This window comes from Pararge aegeria, chromosome 8 (assembly GCF_905163445.1).
Source record: "Pararge aegeria chromosome 8, ilParAegt1.1, whole genome shotgun sequence".
Lineage (NCBI taxonomy): Eukaryota > Metazoa > Arthropoda > Insecta > Lepidoptera > Nymphalidae > Pararge > Pararge aegeria.
In genome coordinates, this window is record NC_053187.1 from 11,076,628 (window position 1) to 11,092,777 (window position 16,150).

The 16,150-nt window shown below is 34.5% G+C and overlaps 2 protein-coding genes across 3 annotated transcripts; both read left to right on the forward strand.

Annotated features, from left to right (window-relative positions):
* Nucleotides 1-1,197: 1,197 nt before the first annotated feature.
* Nucleotides 1,198-7,146, forward strand: LOC120626070 (zinc finger protein 570-like). 2 transcript variants are annotated; one of them, XM_039893357.1, is made up of 9 exons: nt 1,198-1,457; nt 2,100-2,185; nt 2,884-3,145; nt 3,645-3,729; nt 4,017-4,223; nt 4,735-4,885; nt 5,028-5,094; nt 6,116-6,262; nt 6,757-7,146. In XM_039893357.1, the coding sequence occupies exons 1-9, from the start codon at nt 1,347-1,349 to the stop codon at nt 7,030-7,032; spliced, it is 1,392 nt and encodes a 463-aa protein (XP_039749291.1). In that variant the 5' UTR covers nt 1,198-1,346; the 3' UTR covers nt 7,033-7,146. The 2 variants fall into 2 exon arrangements, with proteins under 2 accessions (XP_039749291.1, XP_039749290.1); XM_039893356.1 differs by having other exon boundaries at nt 1,199-1,457; nt 3,645-3,732; nt 6,757-7,145.
* Nucleotides 7,147-12,151: 5,005 nt separating this feature from the next.
* LOC120626015 (prothoracicotropic hormone-like) lies at nt 12,152-15,673 on the forward strand. Its single transcript, XM_039893294.1, has 5 exons — nt 12,152-12,163; nt 12,929-13,270; nt 13,826-13,873; nt 14,114-14,224; nt 15,521-15,673. Exons 1-5 carry the CDS (start codon nt 12,152-12,154, stop codon nt 15,671-15,673), a joined length of 666 nt encoding a protein of 221 aa, XP_039749228.1.
* The last annotated feature ends 477 nt before the right edge of the window (nt 15,674-16,150 follow it).

Here is a 16,150-nt window from a genome sequence, read left to right on the forward strand (position 1 = left end):
ATTGTCGCAGTAGGCAGCGACCCTGTTTTCTGAGTCCAACGCCGTGGGTTCGATTCCCACAACTGGAAAATGTTTGTGTGTATATTATATGTATTTATGTATCCCATTCATAAAAATATTCATCAGTCATCTTAGTACCCATAACACAAGCTACGCTTACGCTTACTTTGGGGCTAGATTGCGATGTGTGTATTGTCGTAGTATATTTATTTATTTATTTAATGTATCAACAAACGTACATATTGTATTTTAAATGTAGTTGGTAAGACTTCCAAAATTTGTTCGTTTGGTGATATATTACGCACTTTTTGTGTGCTTAATACAACGGCTAACGATCGAATACGTACGTACATAACTACATTATAGTCCATCCCCTTAAATGTGGTGCAGTACAGGCTATTATGGAAAATATGTGATATTAAAAAAGAGTAATAAAAAACACATAAATCGCCTTCAAAAAGAAATGGCCTAAAAGTTATAATTTTTTTTTATATATAGGTACACGAAACTATTTTGTTCGCGCCTATTCTTATTGTTGGTTATCTTTGTGTACCTACTTGTATTAATAAAATGAAAAGGCAATTTCATTATTCTTTTAATTACTTTGCTATTTCTACATACCAATGGGTGTAGGTACCAATGGGTATAGGTAAAATAGTCAATGGGTGTTGCCTTAGTAGATACAAGAATTTCTCGCTCTTAATCGAGTCGCTTTCGAAAATTAAAACCTTCATAGTAAAGTGGGCTTGATATCACTTGCTCACGTTTTATATTAGCAACCAAGTTTCGCGAACAAAAAAATTACTTCTCACTTTTGTTTAATAAAGTTCTGTAAAAAGCCATAGCGGAAGAATTGTAGGAAAATTTGAACTTTAAATTTATAGATATAAGATTTGTTTTACTCTGATGTTCAAGTATTTCGATACTCGAAAACGACTCTTCGATTGGGAACTGTAAAATAATTTAGTGGACATTATTTAAAACATTAATTTTAAGCAATTTAACATAAAAAAATAATAAGAGTAAAGTTAAGTTGCTATTTATAACATAACACTTAAAACTTGAACATATACCAGTAGACCCGATGGAGCTAACATTGTGTTGCGAGTAATGAAAAAATCAAATTCGGTTTGGAGACATGTATCAGTATATAGCAATCTGTGATAAGTTTGGTTTTGACTTTTGTTGATTTTTGTTTATCTGATTTTTTATAAGTAGGTAACTATTTAGTCTAATATCTCTATTTGGAATTTGCATTACTAAAGTTACTATAGAAATAAAGAATACAGAAGCTGACACTCATTAATCGATGTTATTATGTTACTAAGTTTAATAGTTATTTGAGAATGATTAGGTGCCGGATATGTTTAGAAAACAAAAGAAATTTACGTTCAATTTTTGATACTGATCAAGGATTGTCCTATGCTTCAATGATAACACTTATTACTGGAATTAAGGTATACTGTAATTCTAAATTTACTTCCTAAACTTTTGTGGAGTGTGTGTATATATGCTGGCTGAAAATCGAAATAAATGTTTTTTGTAAGCTCACTGTGTGGAAACACGTAATTTTTCTGAACAATAAAACAGGACCATCTTATGCTTTAGAAGGGTCAGATGGTGACAAGTTCGTGTGCCTCTTGTGGTCTTAAGAGTGAAACCACTTCCGGATTTCGTTATAAATCGGACCTGCATTGTCTTATTACGTTCAAACTATTGATGTATCAGTAATAATGTCTTGAATGAAGATATATGAGTAGTAATCTGATGGTGGAGGCTGTGAACACCAGGCTCTTGTGGAATAAAGCTTGTGCATATATAAGAAGCCTGAACCATGATAGTGGTTCAGGCTTAGGATTTCAGTGGACTTATTTTTCATTGAAAATCATTGGTTTTATTAAATACATTTATATTAATAATTACATTTTAGGCTTACAGCATTGAAAGCTATTTCTCTTTATTTAGTGTCACAATATTTGATTCCTTTAGGTTATTAATAATCTCCACCCTAGTTGAATTTGGCATATCCAAAAATTCCACAAAATTGTACTACCTATTTCTGTTACTGATTAATACTGATATTGTTTCTTCTTTTTCAGGTAGTTAAAGAACATAATGATGTGCTTTGCTTGCTATGTTGCAGGAAACTAAATGATTTCTATGAATTTAAACTTTTAATAGAAAGGTCTGATATCTTGTTTCTTTTCTTTTCCTATGACTGATTTCACTGGTGTGTTGTATAAATCACTACAAGACTGGATTTTTTCCATAATATTCATTGAACCTTCTGTTTCTTTATTCAATAGAGGCTACACATACAACTTTATATAATAATTCTCAATACAAATTGTTTAATTTGGATTATAGCTAATTAAGGGTTTGCTATAGATACCCATTACCAACCTACGGGGGAGGGCGTTTACGGGTGGTGGCAACTGCATTAGTGCTCCATTGCAGGGAAAAGGTGGTCCCTTTGCCTCCACAAAAATGTGCCTATTATTATATTATATTATAGTTATATTTATATTTTAGTCTAGTGATATGGTACTCCTTTGTAATATTAAGTTTGACTCTGTTGATAGAACTTCACAGTAGTTTATTGTAATTTGAATCTTGAATATTGACATCAATGTTATTCTGTTATTGTCTTGTATAATTTTAGTGAATTAAATCCCAGAGCTATGTTTTGCGGCATTACCTGTTTTATTTCATCTAGTTTCAGCAAAAGGGATGTTATAATTATGAAAAATAAATTAAGTCAAAAAACCATTATCTAAATAAGGTAACAACTCTGCAAATTGAGTATATAAGAAAGTTAGTTCATGGTAATAATAAAATGGTTTATATAAAATTACTTTTAATAATTCATTTTTCTATTTTCAGATCTGATGTAGAACTAAATAAACAATCAAAGATATTTAAGTTTAATACTATAAATGACATTAAAGTGGAATTTCCCTCAGAATTAATTTATAAAGATCCTGGAAATGGAGCCCCAGATTACAATACTTTGTTCCAAAATGAAAATGATTGTATCTATTACAATAATACATTGATTAAAAGATTTTTCGAAGATGAAAAGAAAAATTTACCTATAGAATTTCGTAATGCAATAAAAGCTGAAGAATTTCAAGAGAATGTTTATGTAAGAGTTTTAATACACAATATTATTATTATTATAGCGCATTCATAATCAGAATGAGGTGGTGGTACTTGAACATCCCTACAAAATATATATACTGGACAGCAGTAGATGTGATGATAAAAACCTAACCAAGTCAGTCTCTAAGACATTCAGGCAGTCTATTTCATATTGCTAGTTTCAAAAATACTGAACTTTTTATATGTATGTGTATAGTTATTGAAGTTTGTATCATTAGAGTTCAGACAAACCAATAGATACTCCTGTCAAATTTGAAATATTATGTTCTTCAAAATTGCTGAGAATGTTAGTTTGTGCCATTTATTTGTTGGTACAGTTTAGGATTATTTATTACTGCCTTTTTAGTAATTGCTTGTGTATCATATTAACTCTAAGCCGACTCTATACCAGCTCTATTCAAATAAGAGCATAAAAAAGTTGGCTTTACCACTTGTTTTCTCAACTAGTGACCAAATAGTCAACTTGGTATTTAAATTTTTAGGATGAGCAAGATGCAACTATAGATAGCAATTATAATTACAAAGAAAACATGAAAACATCCAAAATTACAGAAATGGACAAAACATTGAGTATGTATGTTTATAAATAATTTACTTTTACTGTACAACACTATTGTGCTCTATTTCTTCATTAAGTATGGAAGTACATTAATTACATAGATAAACATAGCAATCTCTTCCAGACAACATATTGTGTAAGAATTTTATTAGCTTATCAATATTTTTATTTCAAGAGATATTCTAATAAGTAGAATGTATAAATAGAATTTTCTATTACCTATATATATTCCTATAATCTGTGATGATAATAAAAACATGTTTCCTCAATTGTTTAAAAAAATTTTTTTTTTTAGATAATGTCATACAACCACATGATGTAAATAACATTTGCATTAAACCAATCTTGCTTAAAGATATAAGAGTACTAAAAACCAAAACACAGTTTGATTTTAAAAAGAGAAAACGCAAGTGTGTTTTTAGAACGAAAGACACTTTATGCCAGTTTTGTGGAAAAATTAGTAAAAACATAAAATCACATATCAAGACACATATAGCTAAAGGTAAATAATATCTCAATAATTATCAGCACACTTAATGTCAAAAGGTAGATTTGTATACTACTTTTTTGGTATTTTCAAAAACAAAACACACTATATATAATTTGAATAAATAGATTGTACTTGAATTTTTCATTATCTATACATATAATAAAATCATTGAGTACTGATTGATAATATATTGTGGTTAATTTAATGAATATTTTATAAATTGCTGATTACAGAGTATGTGTTAATCTGATGTATTAGCGACATTATTGTAAAGTTTTATCAAAATCGTTTTGTAGTTTAAGCGTGAAATAAAAATAAACATACAGATACCAACTTTCGCATTTATAATAAGTATTAGTAGAAAAGTAGAAGTAGAATAACATACTTATATTATAAGATTATTTTTCCGCCAATATCGTGTTGGTATCTGCTAAGGTCTTAACACCCTTTGGAGGATATCTCCGTCTCCTATGAGAGGGATGGTCTGTGCCAATGGGTCATTAATAGGGTGACGACTTTGCAGGTGAGAAGAAATTCAAATGTCACATGTGTGCAAAATCTTTTTATACAACAGCGCAGTGGCAGTATCATCTGAAATCACATTCAGCAATAAAGGAAACATTTAAATGTGACCACTGTATATTAGTTTTTTCTGCAAAAGCAGAGGTTGCTAGGTAAGAACAATTTTAAGGGTTAGATTGTTTTTAATATATATATATATAAAATATCAGTAGTTTGTATACATGGCAGAGAAAAGCCTTATGAAAGTACAGTATAAAATAATCTTATGACCGACCTATCTAATTTTATTTTCAGACACATGACAGTACATATGGAACATAAAAAGTTTTCCTGTACAGTGTGTCAAAAGGAATACAAATGGGTATGTGTAATAAAACCTAATTGAGTTACTATTAAAAATATTTGTTTTGTCGATAGAATAGTAATAACGAATGTAACCATCAACTTACAATAATAATTATATATAAATTATAAGGAATAGCGATCACATCTTCGTAGTGCTAAAATGCATTAATGTATAATAAATTACATAACAACATTAAATTACAATATTTTTAAGAAATAAAACCTTTGTAATTGACAAAACCTGAGCAAACCTGGCTACGTATGAAGTATTTATAAATTTACCCTCAGTTTTTTTTAAATTTTAATTTCTAATTTTTTGTACATGCTGTTGTTTGTAAGTAGTTTTGAAATTACCTACGGCAGGACATTTAGATAGTCATTAGTTATTCCATGCTCAACATTTTTCTTAGATTGCATGATTTTCTTTGAATTTAGCCAAAGGTGTCGTCGTATTATGGGTAACTAAGTAATGTTACTTTAGCGACACGTTAAGTGGTTTAACGGACTGTTAGTAGAACAGAGTGTCCCACCACGCGCCAACAAATGATTATCTTTCCTGACAGGCCGCTAAAGTTAATTGCTGGTGTATAGGTCCGTTAAATATATAACAGATGATAAGCGACGTTTCATAGGTCAAGATGGACACCATTTTTTGAAATATTGTTTTAGAAAGATTAGATATGTAGAGATAGTTTAAGAGCATAGACTCTCCTTGCTTCTACAAAGCAGGTTGATGGGCTTTAGCGATTATCGTCGTTATTTTAGTGATAATAAGCGAGACTGACGGCCTGATGTGCTATTCGAGGCACTTCGGTCTAGCTCTGAGAATTTCTTAATACAAAAACCCAATACTTAAAGCCGGCAACGCATCGGTGGCTCCTCTGGTGCTGCAGATGTTTATGGGCGGCGGTGATCACTTACCATCAGGTGACCCACTTGCTCGTTTGCCCGCTATTAATATAAAAAAAAAAAAATATTATTATTGACCGCTAATTAGTGTACTACAAACGATACTTATTTTTTTTTATTTATTTCAGAAATCTGGCTTACATCGGCATATGCTTATTCATAATATGACGGGCAGATCGATTAAATGCGATGTTTGTGATATGTTGTTTTACAGCCAAGGTCACTTGAAAGCTCACTACAGAGTCCATACGGGAGAGCGCCCATACAAATGCGAGGTTCAATATATTATGTTTCAAATATACTAGCTGTCGCCCGCGTTTTTTTGCAAATCCCGGAAATGGGATGGAAACCGTTTGTTATCCCGGGATAAAAAGTAGCTTATTTTACTCTCCGTCCTTTCAACTAACACTATGCCAAAAATAAAGTTGATTGGTTGCTTAGCTGAGGCGTGAAGAAAGGACAAACAAACAAACACTCTTGCCTTTATAATGCTAGTTAGGATAGCGGCTACTTTTTTTCTTAGCAATAATTGACGGACGAAGCAGACCTAGCTGATAGTACTGAAGTATTCTTTTTTTTCTTCTGGAATATCGCCTACAAATGTACCAAATGACATTCAAGTCCAATCACTTTTTAAAAGTTTCCGAATCATGCGCGCACAAACAGACAAAAATTTCTAAACTAGATATTTTACGTTGTATTCCTTAATTCTAAAGTGGCCCAAGTAATTTAAAAATATATATTAAATGTAAGAATTTTATTTTTTCAGCTTTGCTCGCAACCTTACAGCTATAAACGCGACTTTAATAGGCACTGTCTTAAGAAGCACGGAGTATTAATAGACCGTAGGCCTGTTACCGTGATGAACGACGAAGTCCTGAAAAGAGAGAAGGCTTTGATGAGGGATCTAATGTTACACTTGCACGGATTACCAACGGAGACCGAACCTATGGATTCTTTTCACGGACCGCAAAAGGCGCTTGCTTACGCTAAAGCCGTAAATGTGATGCAAAATGGCCAAATATCAATCGATGTACACCTGTAACTTCAAAGAATCAGCTTAACGCTGAATAATTAATAAGTTATGGACACAATATATTAAACTAGCTGTCCTGGCGAACTTCGTACCGCGCATCTTTTTTCTTTTTTTGTTGAATGTTATATTTTAATACTTATTATCCTATTCCGGACTAAGAGATATCCAAAAAATCAAATATCATAAAAATTGGTCCAGCCGTTCGTGAGTTTATATTTTGTAACTAACACAAGTTCCTTTTATATATATAGATTTTTGACGACCTCCCTGGTGCATTGGTGAGCGCTAAATTTAAGTAGAAGGTACCGGGGTCGATGCCCAGCAGGGGCAATTTAGGAATTTATAATTTCTGAATTTTGTCTGGTCTAGTCCGGGAGGCTTTGGCCGTGGTTACTTACTACCCTAGACAAAAACGTGCCGCTAAGCGATTTCGGCGTGTTCCGGTGCGATGTCGCGTAGAAACTAATTAGGGGTATGACTACAATACTCCCTAACAGATTAGATCGCTACCATCTTAGACTGCATCATCACTTACCACTAGGTGGGATTGCAGCCAAGATCTAAGTTGTAGTGGAATATAAAAATAAATAAAAATTGTCACCTAGATGAAAAATGATTAAGTAATGATATGAGAAATATATGTTTTCCAAATACAATAGACCTTTCATTTAATGCTTATATTTATCCTGTTTTTTTTTATTGTTATAATTGACGGATCTAACCGATGACTCACCTGATGGTAAATGGACAACCGGTGCCTATAAATAGGGAAACACTTAGGGCATACTAGGATAGGTCCCGCTCTGTGCCCATCAATCTGAGCTGTAAATGTTAAGCCTCGTGTGTCTGTAATTACACCGGCAACCACGCCCTTCAGACCAGATCACAACATTGCAATAATGCTGCTTTCTGCGCGATTTCGGCCGCGGAAACTTACCGCGACTGATACATTTTGTTCCACACAAACTTTTATGTTTCGACCCACCGCGTTGCATCGCTCTTCCATAACCTGACTCATAGGGCTTGTAGCGTGATGTCAAATAGCATAAAACCTTAAATAAATGATTTTTCAAATCCGAAAGGGACTTCCAGAGCTAAACGCGTTCTAGTAAACAGTCTTTCAACTACAATTTTGGACTTTCAACTGCAATGACCCGGCGGTCATTCCAGCCGCTGATTAGGCCCATAGTTAGCGACAAAGTTTCAGTGCCATACGTCCACTAAATCGGACATCATTGACGATCCTGGCGTTAAGTGAATAGTAATAAGTAGTGCAGTAGCTTAGTAGTTAGGACTTCGACTCCACTTTGGGGGGGGACGAGTTCGAATCACAGCACGCACCTCAACTCAACGCAATTTTGTGCGTTTCAGGCAATTCAAATATTGATTGCTTCAATGGTGAAGGAAAACATCGTAATGAAACATAAGTGCATCAAAGGTCTCCATAATGTTCTCAAAGACGTGTGGAGTCCACCAACCCAAACTGGGCCAGCGTGTTGGTCTACGTCTTAAGACCTTATTGTGGGAAGAGATCCGTGCCGTGCTCTGTAGTGGACCGGTAATGGGCTGGTATTTATGATTCCAGAATTGTAATTCTTAATTCCAGAATTTGCCGACCGACAAATACGTGCCCCCAGCATACCCCTTACAGTTTAAGACTGCATCATCACTTAAGATCAGTTTATTAGTAACTAGCGGACCCTCGCGACTTCGTCCGCGTATGAGTCAATCGAGAAGCTAAAATAGATCTGATGCTAACAATAATCATCGCATCCTAGCTATGTATCTACTAATTTTTACGATGTATACTGAGTTAGTAAGGTGTCATTATTATAGTTGATACATACAACCATCCCTACATCCTTGTGGGAAATAATAAATTAATTATATTACATGTATTTTCTATCGACAAAATGACTTCGATCGAATCATTTGTTTTAACGATATTAAGTTTTTTTACATCCTCTGATGATATTTGCAGCACGAAAGCACGCATTCTGACAATTCTATGACAAATGTCATAATGTTAGATTAAAGGCGCTAAGGTTAGATTAGAAATAATATTATACAGTTGTTAAGTTTCTTAAATAAGGATTCTTAAATTTTTTAATTTTCCGTGCAAGTTTTTAAATTTTTTCTGTCATAAAAACCTTCTCCTGACAATAACAAACACAACAAAAAAAAAGTGAAATCGGTGCAGCCGTTCACGCGTGATGGCGTGACCAAGTGATATAGGGATTCATTTTTATATATAAAGATGAGGAATTAACCTCCCATATCTGTTGCGCTCGATGTTTGCATGTTCAATATTTTTTAAATTATTTTTTGCAAACACCGAGCGCAACCGAGTTGGAACGTTACTTCCTTATTACAAATATCCTCTTACGCCCCACAGCTGGGTACAGTTCTCGTTTCCCATAGGCGAAATGGTTCTAGAGCAAAGACCCACCACGCAGCTCCAATGCAGTTTGGCGGGGCTTAATATTTTTTTATTTTTCTACCTATTCTGCTAAGTACATAGCAAACCTTTTGTAAATTGAGAATTACCTATAACAGTCGCCCAAGGGCAAAGATAACAACAAACAGCTATTGAAAACCCCATCCCCTATTGTTGGAAGACACGTGGGTTACAAACAATGACGTCTTGGTCATTGTCTAGTGCCTATCACCTGACACCTCATAAAGAAAATGCGGATCAGTTACAATCTTTGGAGACATCTTTCTTTCCCGCTAATGGAACTATTCATGCTCCTTTCAATCAAATCCAATATAAGTAGTATATAAAGGACGGAAAATTGTATCTATAATCATAATTATTTCGGCAGCCGTGGGAATATAACATCATGGTAGGTAATTCTCGTTCAGTGCAAGTTAAACTTTACGTTAGACTTCCAATAGCTAAGTATAATTTTACTATTTTTCGCTTTTATAATGTGCAATTTACGTTTATAATTTTTAATGTTAATGTTATGAATTTTGAGCTATTCGATAATATTACTTAAATAATTAATCTATTGGATTAATCTCTACTTAAATATATTAAGCTTTTAGTTTTTTTTTCTAAAGGATATTTTTCTAAACGAAAATTTTAGTCATCTTCACGAACCCATTACCAGTGTGCACTCAGAATGAGAACGGCTTTAGCCGTATTCCACTACGAGGGCCATGTACGTATTGGTAGACCTCGTACGTCTTTGAGTAGGTACATTGTGCAGAACTTTCAGGCATGCGATTTCTTCACGTTGTTTTCTTTCGTCGTAAAATAAGTGATTGATTCTTATTTAGTTAAAACCTCCGAAAGATAGAGAGATCCTCCGGAGATCCTTCCGAAAGGGAGGATGAGTTAGACAGGGCTATAACCGCTTTTTTGTTTTTGTATGAAACATGCGAAGTTAGTTCAGCGGTTGGCTCTTTTCAGTTTCCATACAGCTTGTTCCGAATAGAGTTCGAAATAATAAATGTTCCTGTGATTTTATAAAGTGGGTAACTAATTAAACTTTGGGTACCTACCTAACTATAATTTGATTTATGCCAGATATTTTATTAAATTTATTAGCATGGGATGATAATACTTATTTAATAAATAAATAGTTTCAAAGAAATAGTTAAAATTATACTTATTTGACGCATAGCCAATGTTCATTCATTTCATTTTCGATACCTACACTACAGTCCTGTATGGACTCGAACGATGCAAAGATACGATCTCGGTGTCTTAGTCGTTATCACACTTTGTCATCTTGGTTTGTCATTTCGCAAAACTGCTAGTAGTCTAGAATTTCATTTTACTTATTATAGTGCAATAATGAACGCCTTAATGCCTCCTCTTTTTACACCCCACCGCTGGGCTGGTTTCCTTTCATAGGAGAGCGGGCTTAAGATCTTACACATGTGATCTTGTACATTAGTGATAACAACTGGAAGCGATGGCTAAATGTGCTCTCCAAGGCAAGGGGTTGGACAATAAACTACGTCAATTTCCAAACTCAAGGCAGTATTACTCGATTCGCGAATTTAATCCAGGACCTCGTTAACCGTGCCAATTAAACCTCTAGGCCAACAAGGTAGATGTGAACTTATGTAATATAATAAGTATAGAAGGACATTTTAGCATAAAAATGTGGGCGGACCAAATGACCAAATAAAAACATAATTTTTTATCATGTTATTCGTGCTTAAATCTGAAAGAAACAGTGCAAAATCTGTTATAGTTTCAGACCCAGGTTTTGCACATTTTTTGGTTTACACACTTTAACTTAACCTTACCACTTCTATTTATACTTATTGTGTTAGAGACAAGGATATTTGCGCTTAGCAACATTATTCTCGGAAACATTATCCGGTTTCCAATTTTTAAACGGTTTTGCGGTTGCGGTTAAACAAATCACACAGCGTCATCATACAGGTACAGACAAAGAGGTTGATGAAAGTCAACTTCTTTCTTTCTTTCTGTCAACAAAAAGACTTCCATCAACCGGTTAAGATATATTCAGACATATCAGGATCACAGCCTACTTGACTCCGGCACACCGAAAGCGAGAAATTTGTCACGAACTTGTACAGATCACGCCAATCGCTTCCGGTGTTTTCAATTTTCTTTCGTTACTGATGAACCTACTATATATCATTAAATCGTAGCTACGCATGAAACTAGCAAGAAACGAACTAATATTTTGACATAATTATTAGGTCGTAACTTAAGAGGGTGTTACAGTTTGAATGTCATAGTTAGAACCGGGGTTAGGTACGGCGTCGTAGAATAACAATGAGTACCTACCTAATCGTAGAGTGACGATCGCAATGCTTTCACTATTCCACTGTTTATTAACCAATTTTAATACTGTTAAACACAGGTTTGGCAATCGACCAGTTAAGTAAGCTATACTCACTGAAACGGCCTAAATTTATCAATTTATAAAATGCATGTGATTTTTTATGGGTCCCTGACGGAATACTTGGTTGCCTTATGTGGCTTTGACCCTCATATGTCTGAAAATACCTTTAAACACCGCCACAGTAGAAAGTCGTATGCAAAGGATCTCGAGGAAAGGCGAGGAATAGCGTTTGCTACTCCTCGAAGAACATGGTAATTGCGAGTAGAAGCCTACATTCCCTCTTCGTAGTTACCATGAGCTTCGAGGTGGGCTATTTGCGGGAAAGATTTACGTCTACGAGTTCAGCAACCTGAGCATGCAACAAAGTTGGCATAACCAATGTATTTTTAATATCTTCTTCTTCTTTATGCACCGTGCGCGGCACAGTTTACTTCGCCAATGTAGCGATGCTTTAAGACCGAACGTGCTTTGTGTTTCACAAGGTTGATCTGTTTTACCTGAGACATTGAGAGACATTGAGCTGCAAAAGATCTTGCATTGTATGCAATATAATTCTCTTCCGTGCTTCATTTAATCAACAGCGAATGAACAGAATGTAACGCTGAATGTTGATAGCTAGACACTACAAGTAGGGAATAGACTATGCAGAATGAGACAGGTGTTCGGATTAGTAGACTCCACACACCTTTGACTAAGTATATTCTGCAGAACTCTCCGGCATGCTAGTTTCCTCTCGATGTTTTCCTTCACCGTTGAAGCAAGTGGAAGCTGTGATAGCTCAGTAAGTAGGACTTCGACTTGATCGACTATCGGGGGTAGAGTTCGAATCCCATCACGCAGCTCTAACTTTACAAATTATGTGTATTTTAAGCAATTAAAATATACCTTGATATTTAATTAATTACTTAGATTAAAAACGCACATAGCTAGTTTTGAAAATTTTGAGGTGTGTGTCGGGGCTTGAGCTCGATCTTCTGAAAGGGAAGCCGAAGCCCACTGGGCTATCACCGCTTAAACAACTATAATATTCACCTACCAATTTACCTAAAAATTAAACTGTTTTTTTACAGATAAAGTTACTTGTCCTGTCAACATGCACAGCGGCGCTGGTAATGCAATTACAGATCGCTCCGATTCTCGCTTTCAAAAAGACGTCAGATGTGAACGAGTTTACGGTTGAGAATCAAAGGACGCGTCAGAACTACTTCTTACAGAGTGCTTTGAATAACGACATGGAAAGAAACAAAATCGGAGTAACATACAATGAGCCACTCAATCCCAACTCGGATCCTGAAAAACTACCTGCACTTATAGTGGACTATGCTAACATGATAAGAAACGACATTATACTGATGGATAATTCTGTTGAAACGCGCACTAGGAAAAGAGGGAATGTCGTCAAGAAATACGATGTAAGTTTTATATTATTCTATCTACTAAGTAGGTTGATTCATTTTGAGAAAAGATAGGGTCACTAAGGTGCGCCGTGGTTTTTTTTATCAACGTTATGTTAGAAATCAACGATGAGGTCTAGGTTGGAACGCGCTTGCCTAGAAAATGCCTACTAACTCTTGCCTCGAAGGTACTAAGTTATAACTATTTTAAGTGGCATGCAACACAGCTGTTGGGAGGTTGTTCCACATCTTAGCGGTACGTAGTAGAAACGTGGATAAAAAAAATGATTCGTGCATGTTTATTGAATATCAACCATATAAGGATGTCACCGGTCAAAGCATCTCGCTGTTGTGTGTAGTTATACAACAGTCACTTTTTAAAAAAAAGGGGCAAAACGACGGAATTGTTATGCATTGTTTTGTCACACAATTTGTACTCACAGCGCTTTCAAATGACACAACGTAAAAGCACTGCGTGTTCCGCCGTTACGTCATGTTTATTAATAATCCTACACAAGTTCATTATATTCACATATTTCACCATAGGTTTTTATTTTTTGATTATTATTGCAGCAACCTGGATCTATAAACGATGTGCCGTGCATTTGCGAGTCAGAAGAGGTGAGCTTACCTTCGGATTATCACATTGAACTAGATAACATTAAATAGTGCATCTGCACTTACAGTATTTGCTATTGAAATTATTCTAATCGAGAAAATAATTTATACTGAATAGAATTGTCACAAATTAAATTAAAACAAGAGAATTTTAAACAATATACCTATTATTCGTCTTACAAAGCGTACGTAGATCGATTTTTGAGACACGACGTCAATTAAATCTAACATTTATATTTTCAGAAAGAAGCTATTGTGCTGGGTTATGATTATTTTCCTCACTCTATTGAGACCAGAAAATGCAACGCCACTCTCTGTCCTAATCCATACAAATGTATTCCGCGGTATCATAATGTAAGTATCACAAACTTTTTTATTCTAGTATCAGTTAGCCCTGGCCTGCTATTTCACCTGGTGGTAACTCTTAAGTAATGATGCAGTCATAGATGATAGTGGGCTAACCAGTTATATTAAACAGGTTCATTTCTACACTGCATCGCAACATCTACCAAAGCGCAAAATCGCTTTGCACTATCCACGGCAAAAGCCTCCCACCAGACAAGACCAGAGAAGGTATTAATTTCAAAATTGCCCGTCGGGAATCGAACACGGGACTGACACTAAGACCGCATCGCTCACCGCTGCTCTAGGGAGGTCGTCAAAAAGTACGCGCGGTTTATACTCACTCTTACTAAGTATACACTTACGTGGCGCAGGCCACCACGTCAGAAATCACTCGCCTCTTCTAGATTATGAATGAGTATTAAGATAAGGTAATTACTGAATATTACGTAATTACGTACTAAAATTCTAAGTGAGTTAATAGGCTACACTTTTTTGTAACACTATTTATCGCATCGGATTTTATAGTCGCTTACTTGGTATGGAAATAAAATTCGCCCACTCAGCATTTCCTTTCACCCGCTTTTTTAATGTGTCGCAAACATAATTTAATGCCGCTCGGTTAATTATTCAGTATCTCAGTAGCGGTCGCCACATAATTTATTACTTGCTCGATTTATTTGACACGAGCTGTTGCCCGCGACTTCGTCTGCGTTTGATTTTGTTTTTAAAGTATTCAGTATCGCTAAGCCTTAAATGAGGGACTGCTGTCCGCTGATGAGTTCTGTTCTCTATCTCCAACCACATTCATCAGATCTACGCAAAGTTAGGGCACAATTAAACGCATATTATAACCTCTATAGTACAAAAATAATTATTTGTATCGGTTATAATTTGTCGGAGTTATGGTGTTAAATCGTCAAACACTTTCATCCCCTCCCTCAAAGGAACCGAGCATAATGTCGGGATAAAAAGTATTATATATTACTTCTAACACTTCCAAGAATATGTGTACAAAGTTTCATGAGGATCGGTTAAGTAGTTTTTGCGTGAAAGCGTAACAAACAAACTTACATTGGCATTTATAATATTAGTAAGTATAAGATAGGTACGTTGCAAACTACAACACGACCTAAAATGTTATGTGGCCGCACTGTGTACTTTTCTATTTAGATTTAGTTGCCTAAATAAAATTAAACAACCAGTAGGTAAAACTTACTTAAGTATCACTTAGCGAAGTAAATGTCACAAACTTTACAAAATCCACGTCCTAATATCAAATTAATTATTCATTTCGATTTTTCACAGATAACGGTATTGAAAAGATATAGGCGCGTCACTGATACTGATGATCAGTCAGAGGTGTACGTACCGGATGACATCGCAAAGCACTGGGTAGCTATAAAAAAACCCGTCATCGTTGGATGTTTTTGCTCGAAAAATTATAATGACAGAAGTTAATTCATAAATATTTTTAAAAAGTTTTACGAAAGCATAATTTTAAATACCTACTTATTGCTTGCTCATTCGAATTATAAAAGTAATTAATAATGTATGTACATAGATTAATTAATGTTGTTACAAAATAAAATCAATAATTTTTAAGAAGTCACTCCATATCGACAATTATAGTCGGCTTTTTCCTCTGATATTTGAATTTAATTATTTTTTAGAATAATTATTTATTATTATTGTAAGTAGTCTTTAAACAATTATTAATTTATATACGACCTGTTTATTGTAAGATTCTTTATGACATACCTACTTATAATTTATTTACAACAACGGGTAGTGTAAAAAGAACAGTAAATGGACCTATGATCAAAATTTTTTCTCCCTTTCTGTCTTTTATTTATGTTTCAAAACTTTTAAGGGTAAAGTGATGATGATTTAAAATAAGAATAAAAGAAAGTGTGTTTAAATAAATAGATACAAATA